The sequence below is a fragment of the Lepisma saccharinum genome, chromosome 23, assembly GCF_977018435.1.
Source record: "Lepisma saccharinum chromosome 23, izLepSacc3.1, whole genome shotgun sequence".
Classification (NCBI taxonomy): domain Eukaryota; kingdom Metazoa; phylum Arthropoda; class Insecta; order Zygentoma; family Lepismatidae; genus Lepisma; species Lepisma saccharinum.
The window spans coordinates 65,147,581-65,165,040 of NC_139251.1; the positions used below are offsets into that span (position 1 = coordinate 65,147,581).

Sequence of the window (17,460 nt, forward strand, 5' to 3'; positions counted from 1 at the left end):
TCAACTAACTCTATTGTGATCTACAAGAGACTATTGAACATATTTGTTTTTCCTCGTCGCTATATGATTATGCATAATACAAAACAGCTCAATCACAACAGACAGACAGACATAAGCGAAGTCCAACATAGTTGCATTTGATCATAGCTGCCAGTTAACCATGCATTGTAATAACATGAAATGTCTATTTATTCATTTATTTTGAACAGTGTTGAAGCACCAATGAATGGTCTGAAAAGTTATTATAAAATTGCCTGGAAAGTGTTCTGCCAAAATGAGTAATCCTGATGGTGGTTTGTGTTTTATCCACTAAGATTGGATGTGCTAGGTGAAGTGTCACCAGTTGGGGAGAAAGAAACCAGCAGTCATTCATGAATTTTAGTGAGTTCTGTTAGGTTACAATGCCACATTACAGTGTTTTGCTGTAATATAAAAGAGGTACTCACCTTGGCACATCTTGAGGTTTTTATCCTGTATTTCTCTAAGTTAACTTGGCTCTTCAGGGATGGGATTTGTAAAACAGGAGCACTTGCATGTCGGAAACTGCAGTGTCAAAAGTACAAAAGTAGGTGTCCATGAGAAGGTTAAAATTGTTGTATATGTAGAAGGTGAAAGTTAAAACATGTTTTTCCAGCAACTAATTTAATAAGGTTCAACTGATAATGCTTTAAACTGATCTCGGTTCCACTGATACCAATGCTTGAAAATTGTAACAATTTAAAGTTGTTTAAAAATGTCATTAATTTATAAGTGTGAATTTATCATAGTTTAGCTTTAAAATATTCAAGAATTAGATTAGGTTATTAAAATACGGAATAAGAAAATATAGATTTTCACACAGAATTTGTGTAAAATAAATGGATACTTTGAATTTTTCAAAATTTCTGGGTTATTATACTCATCAAAACTGTCATGTAGCATTTTGTCAACCTCCGTGGCAGAGCGATTAGCATATCAAATTGCAACACCAGGGTCCTAGGTTTGCATCCCACTCTGGCCATGGGTGTTCTTTGCAAGGGTCGCTTCACCATATCATCAATCATCTTCATCGTCGGGATTAGACAAAAGTGGCAGAAACACGATGCTAAATAACAAAAATCAAATGAATTAGTGCTGCAAGAGACCAAAACACTGGAAAATTGTCTTTTGGTATCAGTTAATATAATCCAAAACCAATTAATTCTTATGTGCTCAACCATAATTTTAAACTTAGCATGGTTTAAACCTACTTTTATACTTTTAACGCTGCAGTTCCCAGTATGTAAGTGCTCTTCTTTCATTATCTATCCATGAAAAAGTCAAGTAAATGTGGAAAACTATCGAATAACAAACCTTATGGCTGTCATTTTTTTCTGTTTTGTTCCATTCCAGATGAAAGCCGGGGCTAAAGAAGTTTCAATCTTTGGAGCAGCCTCAGAAACGTTCACTCAGAGGAACATCAATTGCTCCATTGACCAGAGCTTCGAAAGGTTTGAGGAAGTTGTAACTGTAGCCAAAGAAAAGGGTATTAAAGTGCGAGGCTACGTGTCTTGTGTGTGTGGTTGTCCATACGAAGGGCCAATTTCACCAACGGCAGTTGCAAAGGTAAGCTACATCTATTTTTCAGTTACAAAGGCATTTGAGGTAGATACGAGGCTGGGGCATAAGTCATGGCAACTATTTTTTCCCCATTCACTGGAAAACTGTGTTGCGCATTGTTGGCAGCATGTGGTGGATGCTCTTGGGTACTACTTTGAGGGTTAATAGGGTGCTTCGTTTGTGCCTCTTTTGTTTTTGTACTGACAGTGTACCCTTGAGACTAATACACACATGTGCAACGAAGCTTTTTTAATGTTTTTTGGCACTTTCCTACTAAACCCTGGTACACATGACCTGCCTTGTTTATAAATTGTTCGATTCCATAAAGCATGTTCTTCCATTTGTATATTTTGAATTTTTGTGCAGGTCCTGCGTTCTCATGAAAAAAAAAAAAATAGTTGCCATGACTTACGCCCCAGCCTTCATATCAAGCTCATAACATTTCCCTGCTCGTCCCATTCACTTTGTCCAATTTCGATGTATTTTTAAAAGAAAGCATAACTCACACCTCATGCCAACATTTCTTCACTTTGATAATCTTTCTTTTCCCATGTTGAAAAGAATTTCTAATTGCAAGCATGTGGCTTCTTCAGGAGATAGAACAAGATTGCATTAAAACATGATAAAATATTTTTTTTCACAATTTAAAAAGGCAGTTCGGTATCAGTTGCCTTGTCACAATGCACATCCTTCCAGTTGCCAGCTGGATATGGAGGCAAGGCAACTGCTACCGGATTGTAACCTACCCCTTGAAGAAGCCATGCGATGTGGTGAAACTTGGGAAAGAAAGGCTACATGCCAAGGAAATTGAATCTTACCAAAACATTTTTTTTTTAAAATTTAGTCAGTTATTGGAAGTAAGAGTTAGTTTTGAAATGAGTGGCTATGTTTGAAGACAAGTCAACCTTACAGTAGGGTTACACAACTCTAGACTTCAATGTCTACACAGTATATAGTTCTGTTTTGCAGAAGTTCTATTCATGAGATAAAAGGGATAAATGCAGATGATAAGAATAGCTTGATAGTAATGTTATAAACAGGTTTGGATTTCTTCATTTAATTGTAGTCCTGCCGAGGGTTGTTCGGAAAGTTCTAAGAATCGGTCAGAGATGGCATTGCAATTTGTAGAAAAGCATGGCAACATTTGTTCTGAATGTGCAGGGAAAATTTCATCGCCACTCTTCCAATAGTCTGGTTTCTATAGGCACGTGACGGAGCAAAAGTGCAAGTGACGTGACAACATGGAACAAAAGGAAGTTTGTGTAGTCATCAAGTTTCTGGTGAAGAAGGGATTAACCCTCCCTTGCTCGTGCCAAATTTGCTAACACTGATGCTCGCGTAGCGTCTGACAGACTCACGTGATGACCTGCATTGAAAACATATTTTTTTGAGGATTATTGTGGTTCAGATGAACCGAAGCATGAACAGAATTGTTTTCAAACCAATATATTTATTAAAAAAATACAAAACCTACATCTTTAATACAAATACAAAACTCTAGCAATGCACAACAAAAACCTACATTTTTAGTTGGATAAAACACATTATTTGTTTTGGGCACAAATGCAACAAATATTCATTAGCAGAGTTCGAGGTACACTACCAAAATAACCAGCCCCTCATACCCCTATACCAACCCACACTATTAATAAAAACAAAAAAAAAACCAAAAATAATAGAAATTTGGACCACCATTCACAAAGAACTATTAAATCTCAAAAGGATTAAAAATACAAAATAAAAAATATATTTTAACATTTCAATAATACAAAAGAATTAAAATAATCATTACCATGAGTACGAGTAACTGACACTATAACAGATAAGCTAAGGGCCCCTTCACATACACAAAATGAAATAAATAATAAACAAAAATAAGACTCCTCCTGATTATTAATAAAATAATAAGTTATATATAAATATAAGGATAATACAATAAATTCAAGTCTTAATAGAGTTACTAATAAATGCCTACGTTGAGAAATAAAACATAAAAATCTAATAAATAAAATAATTAATATAAATAATACTCTTATATTTTATTTATTAGGTGAAATTTTTAATATAATTTGTTCTTTATTTTTATTAATTCTATAAAGGTGATGTATTAAACTAGGATTAGATACCCTATTATTATCATTGTAAATTTGGTCTGAGTAGTATTAGTTATGATCTTGAAACTCAAAGAATTTGGCGGTGCTTTATTCTATTTAGAGGAACCTGTCCCGTAATCGATGTTCCACGTTTTATTTGGCCTATTATTGTAAATATCAGTTTGTATACCGCCGTAATTTGAATATTTAAATATATATATTCTTTTTTTTTATTGGAATATATTTCAGGTCAAGGTGCAGCTTATTAGTAGGGGGAGAATGGGTTACATTGTGTTGATTTGGATAATATATTGAAAGTATATTTGAAATTGGATTTAATTGTAATTTTGTTTTAGAATAGCATTTTGATTTATTAGCTCTAGGGTATGCACATATCGCCCGTCGCTCTTGTTCTAAAATACAAAACCTACATATTTAATAAAAATGCAAAACTCTAGCAATACACAACAGAAACTTACATTTAGTTGAATAAAACACATTATTTGTTTTGGGCACAAATGAACAGATATTGTATGTATGATTTTGTAACACGAATACTCGCGTGGCATCTGAGAGACTCTGTGCAGACAATATCACTAATAACTTCTCACCACACAAACTTGAACTGTCGTAGCTCGTTCTGAATAATCATTTGCTCATACCAGAAAGGTACCGGGCCAGCGAATACCTGAGCTACCTCGTTTCAGAAGTTATCATTACTGATAGACTCTCTGGCATCTCGTAGACGCCATGAGAGCAATGGAGGGTTATTTGCGACAGCCATCAATGCCGAATTGCACACAGTGTTGGGAGAGACTGCCCCATCATTTGCCACTGTTAAAAATTGGACAACGCTGTTCAAGCTTGGATGGGACAGCGTTGAAGTGACCCCTGCAGTGGACATCCACCAACCACCATCACACCAGAAAATATTGTAAAGTCCATGATATGGTGCTGGGTGACCAAAGATTTAAAGTGTGGGAGATAGTTCATGAAGTGGGCATCTCAGTTGACAGAGTACACCACATTCTCACTGAAGAGTTGGGCATGAGGAAGCTTTTGGCGAGATGGGTGCTGCGCCTGCTCACATCGAAGCAAAAATGCGTTTCCGCAGTGACTTCCACTGAATGTTTGGCTCTTTTCCAGAGGAATCCTCAAGAGTTTCTGCGGCGTTACGTCACTATGGATGAAGCTTGGGTTCATCACTACACGCCTGAGACAAAAGAGCACTCCAAGTAGCGGAAGAAAAAAATGCTAAGTGCTATGCACCATACCATGAAGGTGTATAGGGGGTGTGGGCTTAGGGCCCCACACTTTCTTGATCACGGCTGAAGGTGAGTGTGATGTGATCAACACCACACCCCTGGCTGCCTTTACTCCCTAGAGTTTCCTCCAGGTACCCACTTTATATGATGCTGGGTTGGCACCAGAGCCGATGGGGATATGGATGACTAAATGACCAGCAAAGTTTCTTCTCTACCACAGCCCAAATTTTATTTACAAGCATGTAACTATTGCCAATGGAGCAAATCCTCCAAAGGTAGGCATTGTCACAAACCAAAGTTACATTCACATCCTTGCAGAACCACCTTACTGTCTGAAACAAGATTGATTCACCTGCTTAATTCACTACTGGTCCATTCGTTGGCCCCTCTTCCACTATTTTTCTTGTAGAATTTTCAAACTTTCCACATGGAACCAACACTGCTACCATGCAAGTTAGAGTGCCTTACTTGGCTTAGCTTGCTGGTGAGAATTACTTTGGTTCTCTGGTTCAAGCCATACACACCCTTACAATAGATATGAATTTGTTAGAATAAGTTCAATTTAATGAAACAGTTCTCTCAGGCTGTGTCGACCAGGCGAGATGTGGAAAGATTCCAGGCTTTCGAGTAGTCACTTGTACCCTGAAGATGAGAGTGATGTTAGCTTTCGAAAACTTAGAATCTTTTCATCAAGGCTTACTTCAAGTCTAATTTAACTTTTAATTCACTGCCAATAACTCTAATTTAGTGTCGAATTTTAGGCTTTCAGTGTGAGAAATGAGAGAGAGATGCAGATTTTAGATTCACAACATGAGTATAAAGTCAAATATAGTTTTGGTCTTGGTCCCACAACTAAACTCTTTGTCCCTGTTTTCAGAACCTTCAACAAGAGGATTCCGGGGAAATACAATTTAAAGGATGAAAGCTACTGTAACTTGAAAAATGATTGAGCACTTTGTGTTTACATCATGTGAGCTTTGTTGAAACAGTAGGAAACATCATACTTGTGCCGTTTTTGTGGGTTCTTATTAGATGTTTGAATTTTGAGTAAGGAAGTAGAAAATGAAAACATACTGTTAACATATTACATGTATATATTCCTACTTCCAGGTTGCAACTAAAATGTACAAAATGGGCTGCTATGAAATCTCTCTCGGGGACACGATTGGCATCGCCACCCCTGGGTCTATGAGAGCAATGCTGCAGGAGGTACTCAAGTGGATCCCGGTTGAGGCCCTGGGCGTTCACTGCCATGACACTTACGGTCAAGCCTTGCCGAATATTCTCACAGCGTTAGAGGTCAGTATTTTGAACATTTCTGTCTCTTCAATATGATAGTGCTAGTTTCTAAGTAACTTAGCCGGCACGCATGCTAGAACGGCTTTATATTTGTATATGTGAAGGTGAAATTCTTTTCCACAGGATGCATGGCATGTTAAGGAAATTATTTGAATGCGTTAATATGAATATTTCACTGATAAATTGGCCAATGTGATGTTTATTTTGTAATACACTGATCTATTATATCTACTGATGGATATTTTTACTTTCCATAATCAGTTAATTGGAAGCAACTCGATTGAATGGGAGCTTGTCTCCATTGCTGAGTGGTTAGAACCAGGGCCCCAGGTTCAAATCCCAGCCTGGGCATGCGTATTCTTTGTGAGTGTCCTTTCTTCGTACACATAGAGGTGCTGACTGTGCCAGTGACCATTATTTAGTAATTGCTAAATTAAGAGAAAGACTCTCAGTGATAAATCATAAGCAACAAAATCTAAAAGTTCTAAAATTTGATACAGGAAAGTTTACTGATGAAAGAATTAAGAAAGATTACCAAATTAAACTGTCAAATAGATTTGATGTTTTGCAGGATTTAAATGGTGATGAAAATATAAATGAAACAGACGTAAATAAGAATTGGGAGCACATACGTAATGCAATAGAATCAGCAGCTAAAGAAAGTATAGGATACCATAAACCGAGAAAAAGTAAGCCATGGTTTGATAATGAATGTCATAATCTAATAGAAATAAGAAATCAGGCTAGACTTAGGTGGTTAAATAACTCTGATGATACAAATCTAAACAATTATAATAGAATAAAGCGAGAAGTTAACCGCACGTTTAGAAGTAAAAAAAGAGATTACTTGAAAAGCAAAATTAACGAAATTGAAACAAACAGCAAAAATAAAAATATCAGAGATTTATATAAAGGTGTAAATGAATTTAGAAAGGGGTGGCAACCTAAAGTAAACTTGATAAAAGATAAAGACGGTGATTTTCTAGCTGACCCAAGTGATATTCTAAATAGATGGAAGAACTACTTTAATGACCTTTTAAATGTCCATGTAGGAGATAAATCAGAAGTGAATGAAGTACACACAGCAGAACCTTTAGTTCCAGAACCCAACTTGACTGAAGTTAAAGATGCTATTAAAAGGCTAAAGAATAACAAAGCACCTGGCATTGATTTAATACCAGCTGAGTTAATTAAATATGGTGGAAATTCATTAATGTATCAAATTCATAAATTAATCTGTTTAATATGGAATAAAGAAGAAATCCCTCAACAGTGGAAAGAATCCATAATTGTTCCTGTGTTTAAAAAAGGTGATAAAATGAACTGCAATAATTACCGTGGAATTTCTCTACTCTCAACAACATATAAAATATTATCTAACATTCTTTTAACAAGACTAACCCCATATGCTAATGAAATTATAGGTGATTATCAATGTGGATTTAAACGTAACAGATCAACTACAGATCAAATTTTTCACATCAGACAGACACTTGAAAAAAAGTGGGAATATAATCAAAATGTCCATCAGCTATTCATTGATTTCAAAAAAGCATATGATTCAGTCAAAAGAGATAAACTATATAATATATTAGTTGAGTTTGGAATACCTAAGAAGCTTGTTAGTATGATAAAAGTATGCACCAGTGAAACAGAAAGTAAAATTCGTGTGGGTATTAATATGTCTGACAAATTTACAATTCATGATGGGTTAAAACAAGGAGATGCATTATCTCCATTGCTCTTTAATTTTGCCTTAGAATATGCTGTTAGGAAGGTAAAAGAAACTAAAGAAGGACTAAAATTAAATGGTGTGACTCAGTTGTTAGCATATGCAGATGATGTAGACTTACTGGGGGATGATGTGAATACAATTAAGAATAATGCTAAAATATTTTTCAAAACTGCTAAAGAGATAGGTTTGGAAGTTAACAAAGAGAAAACTAAATATATGCCTACAGGCCGAAACCAAGTGTTAGGTAATAATCAAAATCTAATTATTGATAACAACTCGTTTGAACCAGTTTCCAAATTCAAATACTTAGGAGTAATATTAACAAATGAAAATTATATTAAAGAGGAAATAAAAAGTAGGCTTAATTCAGGAAATGCATGTTACTTCTCTCTTCATAAACTTTTGTCTTCTCGTTTAATATCTAAGAAACTGAAAGTTAAAATATACAAAACAGTAATTTTGCCTGTAGTATTATATGCATGTGAAACTTGGTCCCTTACATTGAAAGAGGAACATAAATTGAGAGTATTTTAAAATAAGATCCTTAGGAAAATATTTGGACCTAAAAGGGATGAGGAGACAGGTGAGTGGAGAAGGTTACATAATTTAGAACTACATAATTTGTATTCATGTCCAGATATTATTAGAATAATTAAATCAAGAAGACTTAGGTGGGCAGGCCATGTGGCACGAATGGGAGAGGAACGAGGAGTTTACAGGATTCTTGTTGGGAAACCTGATGGTAAGAGACCTGTAGGAAGGCCAAGACGAAGATGGAGGGACAACGTTGAGATGGACCTAAGGGAAATCGGTAGGGATGGAAAAGAGTATATAGAACTTGCTCAAAATAGGGAAACATGGAAGGCCTGTGTTGCTGCAGCCATGAACCTTCGGGTTTAAGAAGGCTAGAGAGTTAGTTAGTACTCCCATTCTTTAAGTCAATCAATGAATTGGATGGGTTTCGCCAGACACTGAATTTTGCTTTTATATCAATAAGAATAAATGGAAAATACTAGAATTGAGTCTCTCTATGTAAAAAGATCAGACATGCTGCTAGCTTATGTGGATGCATGTGCTATTTGGGTTGTTTGTTTCTCTGTTGATTTTCCTTATTCAGAAGCTTCACAAAAACGATTGTATGTTTTGGTCTAGGTTTCTTGTGGTGTCTGCATGTCTCTGCTTTGTTTTTGGTTTACTTCAACTAATTACTCACTTTCAAATACCGAAATGTTGGCATTTGACTGCCATGTGTGAGACCTGGGTTCTATTCCTGGTGTGGGAGATCTAAGGGCGGAATTCTTCCAGCCTTGTCCCCACATATAGTAGCTCTGGCGATTACCAAGCCTCAAATAAATGGGTACCTGGGGACTACGGGAGTATGGTACTGATCATATATGGTGCAAGAAGTGCACGGGAAACTTTACCTTAACTTATCTACGCACACATGCTGTGCAGTCCTTAAGGTGAAAATTGTTTGCTTGATTTTGATATTATGGTCATAGAGGCTATTTTTGCTCATCACACAGTGGCAAGCCCCTTTAATAACTAACAATTAAGCACAGGCCTCTAATAAAATGTAAAGTGTCTATTTAAAATTCTATGAAAAAATTCCCGAGTCAACTTTTAAACCTAATTCATTCATTCGTTACCGATTGAAATTAAAATTTTGGGTGCATCAGCACTTAGGCTATTTGCACCCATTGCAGTGTATGGGGTTCAGCCCCTTACTGTAGCTAAAATGAACCTGCATCTCTGAGGACTGTAGCAGAACCACAAGCAAAAGAACATGTGCAGAACCGCCTGTCCTTTGCATCATGGAGGGGAGGGGTAGAGTGAAGCAGGCTTTACCATGGGCCAGGCTGAAGGGATAGAGGGAAGATGCGGGAAGGCTTCAGGCCGAAGGTTCTTTTGTTTGTCCTTACCTACTTTAAAGCTGAGGCTGTTCAGGGACTCTGCACATATATGGACAAACCACAGCCGTACAGAGGATTATACTGGCTGTAAGTCCAGACACCAGAGCCTCGTTGGTCTGCAAGTAGCAGGAAGGAAGTTGACTTTGGGTGCTCGAGCCTTTGGAATAGCTGGTGTAACATTGTGACAATGACACAGTTGAAGGGATACCTTTTGCAAATATTCCCCTTCACATTTGGAAAGGTTGAAGGCATTCTTATTTCTACAGTAGCTCTGAAAAACCTTAAGGTGTGATTGCATATGTGCATGATGCAGCATGGTGTGTTGATGTACCCATGATAACTTTCTACAGTATCTTCTGAAGCTAACTGATTTCCATTTCTGTTTAATTTTTAGTTTTTAGTTTATTTTATATTTAGATTCACAGCACAAACATAGCTGAACTCACTTGTGACACAATACAGTGGACTCTTTTAATTAAACTGCAAGGTGACATGAAAAATTAATTGCAGGAACCAAAACATGCAATGTTAAAGAAAATCTATAAAACAAACTTCTGTACTACGGTATAAACATAAATAATGAACAGGCAGTGGACCTTACCATAAGAATTGCCGTATTTTGTGTGTGATCTCATAGTTCAAGTTAAAAACAATTCTGTCACAATAGTAATTTAGCTACCAGTAAATAGAAAACACGTTTAACTAAGTACACTGTATTAACACACAAAATAACATACACGTGTAACAACATTAGATACCTGTTCTCTCATAAAGAAGTTTGTGATTTTTATTTACTTTTGTTTGTTTATTTTTATGTGATTAACAAAATCTTCATTTTCAATTATTGAGTGAAACAAGTCATCACTAATGTTTGCTTTTGAATTATCAAAGTTTTAATTAAAAATAGTCCACTATAACCTTTGTCAGAAAAGTTACAGGATTGATTTTTTAATTCTCAAACTGTAAAATTGAAACATGCAAATTGGGTGCTATTTAGTCACCTGATGTGTATGTGTTGTCCTTGGAAACGGTAGGTCTGCACCTAGCAACATTGTTGGTTAAGTTAGTTGCAGTTACACAAGTGACATTATGGACACATAGTCTCTAGGGGACTGCAATGGGTCTTCGATTTTTATTTGTTTTAGTTGTGGTTTTTGTTTTTAACATAGGGAATTTTTAACCAGCGAAGACTTCCATTGGTGTTTTTATGCTGTCACCGTACGTTTTTTATCTTTTCTATCATCAACCTGAATCCTCAACTTATGGTTTGACAACGTGGTACCATGTTTGGAAACTAAAGTTTTTTTTATTTTATTACCTGATGAAGGAAGTAGTACAGACTTCCGAAACGTCGTTCTGAAACATTCCTACTCACCCACGTAAGTTATTTATATATTTTTATTTGAATTGATAGTGAGTAAAATGCACCATTGCAACATGTTCTAAACTACATTTTAACATGAAGATGATGACTATGTTCACTTCATCTTTCACTTCACGATCCATATTTGAGTGCCCACAAATGATGGTTATGTGTGTACTACTGAGCTTGGAGTGTATGCTGCCCATTTTGCTTCATGGAGCATTATTTGCTTGAACGAAGCAGCTCTCAATTCCACATGCTATCTAGCATCATCCGTTCAAACTATTTGGCACTCAAACAAAATCCTCTCCCTGCAGCACCCTAGTGACCAGACATGAAGTGGTTGTGCGTTTGAATGGCACAAGAGGTTTCGGGAGGGCAGGGTTTCAGTGTTAGATGATCTGACCAGCCTTCAACAGCACTTAGTACTGAAAATGTGGAACGTGCGAGGAACTTTCTTCGAGAAGACCGCCTTGTTACTGCTTGCATATTGGATGTACGAAATTGAATGGGAATTGTGTAATATTGCCATATCTTTATATGTTGTCAAACATTGTATCCCTGCACTTCCACATCCTCCTTCTGATTGGTCATCGTGCGATTTCTTCCTTTTCCTCTGTATCAGTGGCATATTCTTCCATGTTATTGGTAAACCAACTTTTATACATAGAAAAATTGCCAGAAAATTGAAAATTTTAAATTTTCAGATATCTGTTTTTTTTTATGTGCATGCCTGCATTTGCATTTTATTTCTATTATACCTAATTAATATATAATAAATATACACAATAAATAAGAAGTTTCAGAATATGCCACTGCTCTGTATTCTATCTTGTGAGATATCTGAAAAGTACATTGTTCTGTTATCTGATTTTTACAGATGGGAATTTCGGTTGTGGATTCATCTGTAGCTGGATTGGGTGGCTGTCCGTATGCAAAAGGGGCTTCAGGTAATGTCGCCACGGAAGATGTTGTGTACATGTTGCATGGAATGGAGATCCAGACCGAAGTAGACTTGGAAAGCCTCATAGATGCCGGGAGCTTCATATGCCAAGCCTTGAACCGTCCAACGGGATCCAAAGTCAGTCGTGCCGTGACCTGTCATTGATGACAGAGGCCTCGGAGGTATAAGTTTCACTGCAATGTTCCCTGACTTCTATTATTGATATACATTTTTACCATCTTTATAGTATTATTAACATTAGTGTATGCTCTGTGATGTGCATATTTTGTTATCCTTTTACACGTATGTGTGATAACATAACAAACCATTCCATCTTGCATTGTGATGAACGCACATGACCTCAATTTGTCTGATGAAGACATTTTTAACTTCAGGAATTAACATATCTACAGTTATGCAATTTGAATGGTGATTTTTGTAAAATCAATTAGGTCTCAAAAGAAAACCTTCAGCCTGTGCCAGCATTGACTTTCTCAAAACTTTCTCCTTCATAATAATAATATTAAAATCCAAATTGTAAAGATTTACATGTGTTTTGAATTCCTTCTAAAGCACCCAAGTGAATATTCATGTGGTTTGTTCTTGTGTGTATTTTTGTGATAGTTTTATTGGTCATATATGTGATGGAACACACCATTAAACTATTGTAGATATCTTGACAACAGTGAGAGAAAACCACACGACTATTCACTTGAATGCTTTAGATGGAATTCTAGAGAAATGTATTTTTTCAAATATGGAATATCATAGTTGCTTTTTAATATACGAGAAATGTTGTTGGAAGTCTGCGCTAGTATAGGCCAAAGGTTCGGCAATATCTTAAGTACTCAGCTACTGGGTTCACAATTTCCAGACCTCTGTGTCATTTTATATCCACCCATTCCAAGTATACTGTAACTACTCAATAACACTGTAGAACAAACTCGTTCCTATAGTTCGGTGTTGCACTTAAAAAATGAAAAGTTTAGATGAAAACTTTTCCATCCATTCAAATTCCTGCTTCATAAATGAAATCCTGTTTCAGCCTTACATGTGTGCTCTACCTCCATTTTAAGGACATGTATATGACATTTCGAATTTCTGTGGACAATGCCTCACATTTTAACATCATTTCATATAGTCATCATGGAGACTTTGTAAATTTAAATTTTGCAATTGTTATCATGATGTAGAATGTAAAGTTTGTTTTCATTTTGTGGAAGACTCAGATTTAATTCCTTTAATTAAGATTTAATTCCTTTCACAGACACAACAAAGTGAGTACTGATTGACTCCTACAAGCTTTCAGGTGAAAAAAGCAAGGGTGGGTTGGCATTGGTGGTCCAAGTATGAGTCACCAACAGGTTGTCCAGTTTGCTTACCCTGATTAAGGGACATTTGGTATTTACAAAGATCTGACATCCCTTGCTACTCTCAAATCTGGTGTACCAGATTTCAGTCCGTTCAACACAAACAAAGGCTTGCCTTCTTCAATGTAGGGACAGCCAAAGATGCATAAAAAAGGTGAACTAAGCAAAAATTGCAGAATATGCATTTTTAGGCACAATTAAGCAAAATAGATGCTAATCCTATAAATAAGCATTTAGAGGTACTATAAAAATGCATTTTTGGATTAGAAACACCATGAAACGAACTTAAAACAATAAAGAAATAAAAAAGGCAAAAATCTGCACCCTACTAATGAGGCTCTGTTGTGTGACCCATGGCCAATATAATCCTCCGTGGGACTTTGTTGTGTGTTGTCCATATGTGCTTGTGATTGCCTTTTATCTCTTTCACCTTACCACCAAACATTGTCATCTTCGGGGGTACCAAAATTGGCAGAAAAGCAAAGTAACATAAACTAAATGAATCAAAACAAATCAAATTGAAACTCACATCTCAACAATCACGAAACAGGCTCACATTACAGACCAAAATCTAAAACAAAAAGCACATTCCATATACTTGAAAACACACCTGTCTCCATTCTAAAGTACTCTTCACTCATCTGAAACATGGCTGCCCATTCATTATCATACCTTCATGATCCACAGTGTTGTGATCTTTATCCTCTCCATGATGAATTTTGCCAGAAAGTTTTGTTATGGGTTTCTACAGAACTGGATATTTTTATTGATTATTAAAAATTGTAATTATAAACTAACAATAACTAAATAATTTTGTGAGGTTAAAAATGTTGTTATAATAACCTTGAGGAAAGACTTCTACGTGATACAGCAGATTAATATCGATCTGGTAGATTCACCAGTTTCCTTTCTCATACTTTACACTGTTAGTAATGCATTGTTATTTTCTTATTAATTTTTATACACTATTCTTTGAAAGTTAGGAGGAAATTATAGTCATGAAATTTACATTCTGTAACCTCTCGCATAAGAATGTTATTTGTGGAACTTTGAAAACTGATGGAAATTTTATTCTTTGGGCTAAGTGGTAGAAAACATGGTGTTCTGACTTCATTTTACATTTAAATAATTTTTTTAAAAAATAGTGTGTGTTATGCTTGAATGCTAGTTAACTGAACTTTATTTCTCCTACAAGTTGAAAATAGAAGTACCAGTTTCCAGGCAAATAGGTTAACTGGTCTGTTCGATCTGCCCCTACTCCATTGTTTGACGTAGGCACCACCTAGACAGAACTGCTTGAAAACTTTCACATCAATATCCCATAATCTCGTACATATTTTGCAGAATGAAATGACTATATAAGATCATTAATGGAAAGTTAGAAGCTAACATTCCACTTAATGAACTTTCCCTCAGGGTGCCTGGAGTCAAACACTTTCCACACTCCAACTCCCAGACTCTCACTCGTACGACATTCCTTATTCCATAGGCTAGCAAATCAATTTAACAACATCTTCAACAAAATAGATATCTTCAGCTGTTATTTATCTTTTATCGCCAACGTACAAAAAATTATGGAACTGAGTTTTGTTTAATCTTGGTACTGTATTTTTTTTTGGTTAACAGAATTTAGTCTATACTGCTTTAGTATTGTTTCTTTCCAGTTTAAAATGGCTTCATTCTTGAAATGTACGCAAAGCAATATATAATTTTATTTATTCAAAGTAACTGAGTTACATAGACTCATTTAAAAAATAACTAGTTATATTAACATTAAGAAGCAACTGTTATGCATAGAGGCATGCATACCGGTATTTCGTTTTTGATAGAAACATGAAATGTGAAATAACACACTGTAATGTTCATTTTTTATGTTTTTGAAAGGTGTGAGGTGCATTTTCCTACCATGTTTTATCATGAAATGATGTGAAATAAACTCTTAAACATGAAATTTGGAGTTTATTTACTGACACGGCACTTTCTGAAGTCTGAGTTACGCAAATCACAGAAAATTGATTAATTCTGCTGTAAATATTTGAGAAGCAAAAATGGGCTCCTTTACACAGGAATAAACTTAATACTCTGACAACGACATAAATGTGTTCTTAGAAGGGAAATGTTGATTTTATGTAATAAGTATAGTTTTTCAATCAAATTTAGGTGTGTATTCGCCATTTTAACACCAAAATCTTGGTCCTATATTCACCATGAATATGTGGCTCTAGTTATGCATAATTTCATTACAAGTAAGTTGTTACTTCTGAAGCAGCTTTGGTAGTTGAAGTGGTGTGGAGAAAAAGGATTGTTTCTTAGTAAAGCAGAAAGGTATCCCCCAAGATTTGGGAGGAAGAGGTATTGGAAATGTTGGATGAAAAATAGAACAATGGTCAAGTCCAAAATATTTTTCCACCTTGTAGTCTTGGGATTAAGCACCTTGTTGTAGTACCTAACCATAGTTGTAGGACTCACCACAGACACCATGTATCAGTGTATTCAAACATGCAACTTGCACATAACTGTGATTCTGTACCATCCACTGTGTTGTAGCTTGTACTACATACTCTATTTTTTATAACACTAAGATCTACATTTGATTGTGTGTATTGTTGTAGAAGCAATTAACCTTTTGGATCCCAAGCGTCTCGAACGAGATACCCAACTGTAACCCTCACGGTCCCAAGCGTCTCGATCGAGATGCTGTGTCAAGGTCGTAGTTTTTACGTTATAACATTTCTATTTTTGGCTAGAATTTCGATTTTTTTCTTTTATATTGTTCCTAACACATGTATTTAACAGAAATGTTTCTTGCACCTTTTTTTTTCTTCATGAAAATGGAGGTGAAAAGGCGGGAAAAGGGACTTCTCTTTTCAAGGGAAAATATAAATTTCAAACATTTCAACAATTTTTAAAAATAATTTTTGGGGGTTTTCTCCCTTCCCCCTCCATATATACATCAAATTTGCATAAATTTTGCATTTTGTGCATTTTGAAAAAAAAAAATTGGGGGGGCGGGGGGAAACTCCATTTTTTTAAGAAAAGTATTTTTGAGGGGATTTCCCCCCTTTCCCCCTCCATATGTACGCCGAATGTGCATAAATTATATATCGTCTGAATCTGTGATTCATTCTGCGTACAACGGTATATCTTTCATATTTCTAGGGCATTTAGTTTCTGAGCTATAGTCGTTTCAAGGTACCGCTGCATTTTGAAGCTTGAATCAGTGGCGTGCCCACCATTCCTTTTGGGGGTACAACTCAAGTTACATTGGTCATACGACAATGATGCAAATATTTTTGTGTTCCTTACATGCCAGCGATAATTTCTATGTGCATTTTGAACTTTTCATATCCTTTTTTTCGGGGGGGGGGGGGAACCTCATTTTTTTTTAAAAAAAAGTATTTTCAGGGGATTTTTCCCCTTTCCCCCTCCATATATACGCCGCAGGTGCATAAATTATATATCGTCTGAATCTGTGATTCATTCTGCGTACAACGGTATATAGTTCATATCTCCAGGGAAAATAGTCTCTGAGCTAAAGTCATTTCAAGGTACCGCTGCATTTTGAAGCTTGAATCAGTAGCGTGGCGACCATTCCTTTTTGGGATGTACAACTCAAGTTACATTGGTCATATGATAATAATGCAAATATTTTTGTGTTCCTTACATGCCAGCGATAATTTCTATGTGCATTTTGAACTTTTCAAATCCTTTTTTTCGGGGGGGCGGAGGGGGGGGGGGCGAAACCCCATTTTTTTAAAAAAAAGTATTTTCAGGGGATTTCCCCCCTTTCCCCCTCCATATATACACCGAATTTGCATAAATTTCATATAGTCTGAATCTCTGGTTCATTCCGCGTACAACGGTATATCACTCATCTCTCTAGGGCAATTAGTCTCCGATC

The 17,460-nt window shown here is 36.0% G+C and overlaps 1 protein-coding gene across 5 annotated transcripts in view; it reads left to right on the top strand.

The window, feature by feature from the left end:
- The window catches only part of Hmgcl (hydroxymethylglutaryl-CoA lyase), a 143,508-nt gene extending 127,333 nt beyond the window's left edge, over positions 1-16,175 (top strand). For all 5 annotated transcript variants that reach the window (XM_083144806.1, XM_083144804.1, XM_083144802.1 and 2 more), the window contains 3 exons: positions 1,372-1,584; positions 6,047-6,235; positions 12,127-16,175. In XM_083144806.1, coding sequence (XP_083000932.1) covers positions 1,372-1,584; positions 6,047-6,235; positions 12,127-12,354 — 630 coding nt within the window. In that variant the 3' untranslated portion in view covers positions 12,355-16,175. The remainder of the gene's footprint in view (positions 1-1,371; positions 1,585-6,046; positions 6,236-12,126) is intronic.
- The last annotated feature ends 1,285 nt before the right edge of the window (positions 16,176-17,460 follow it).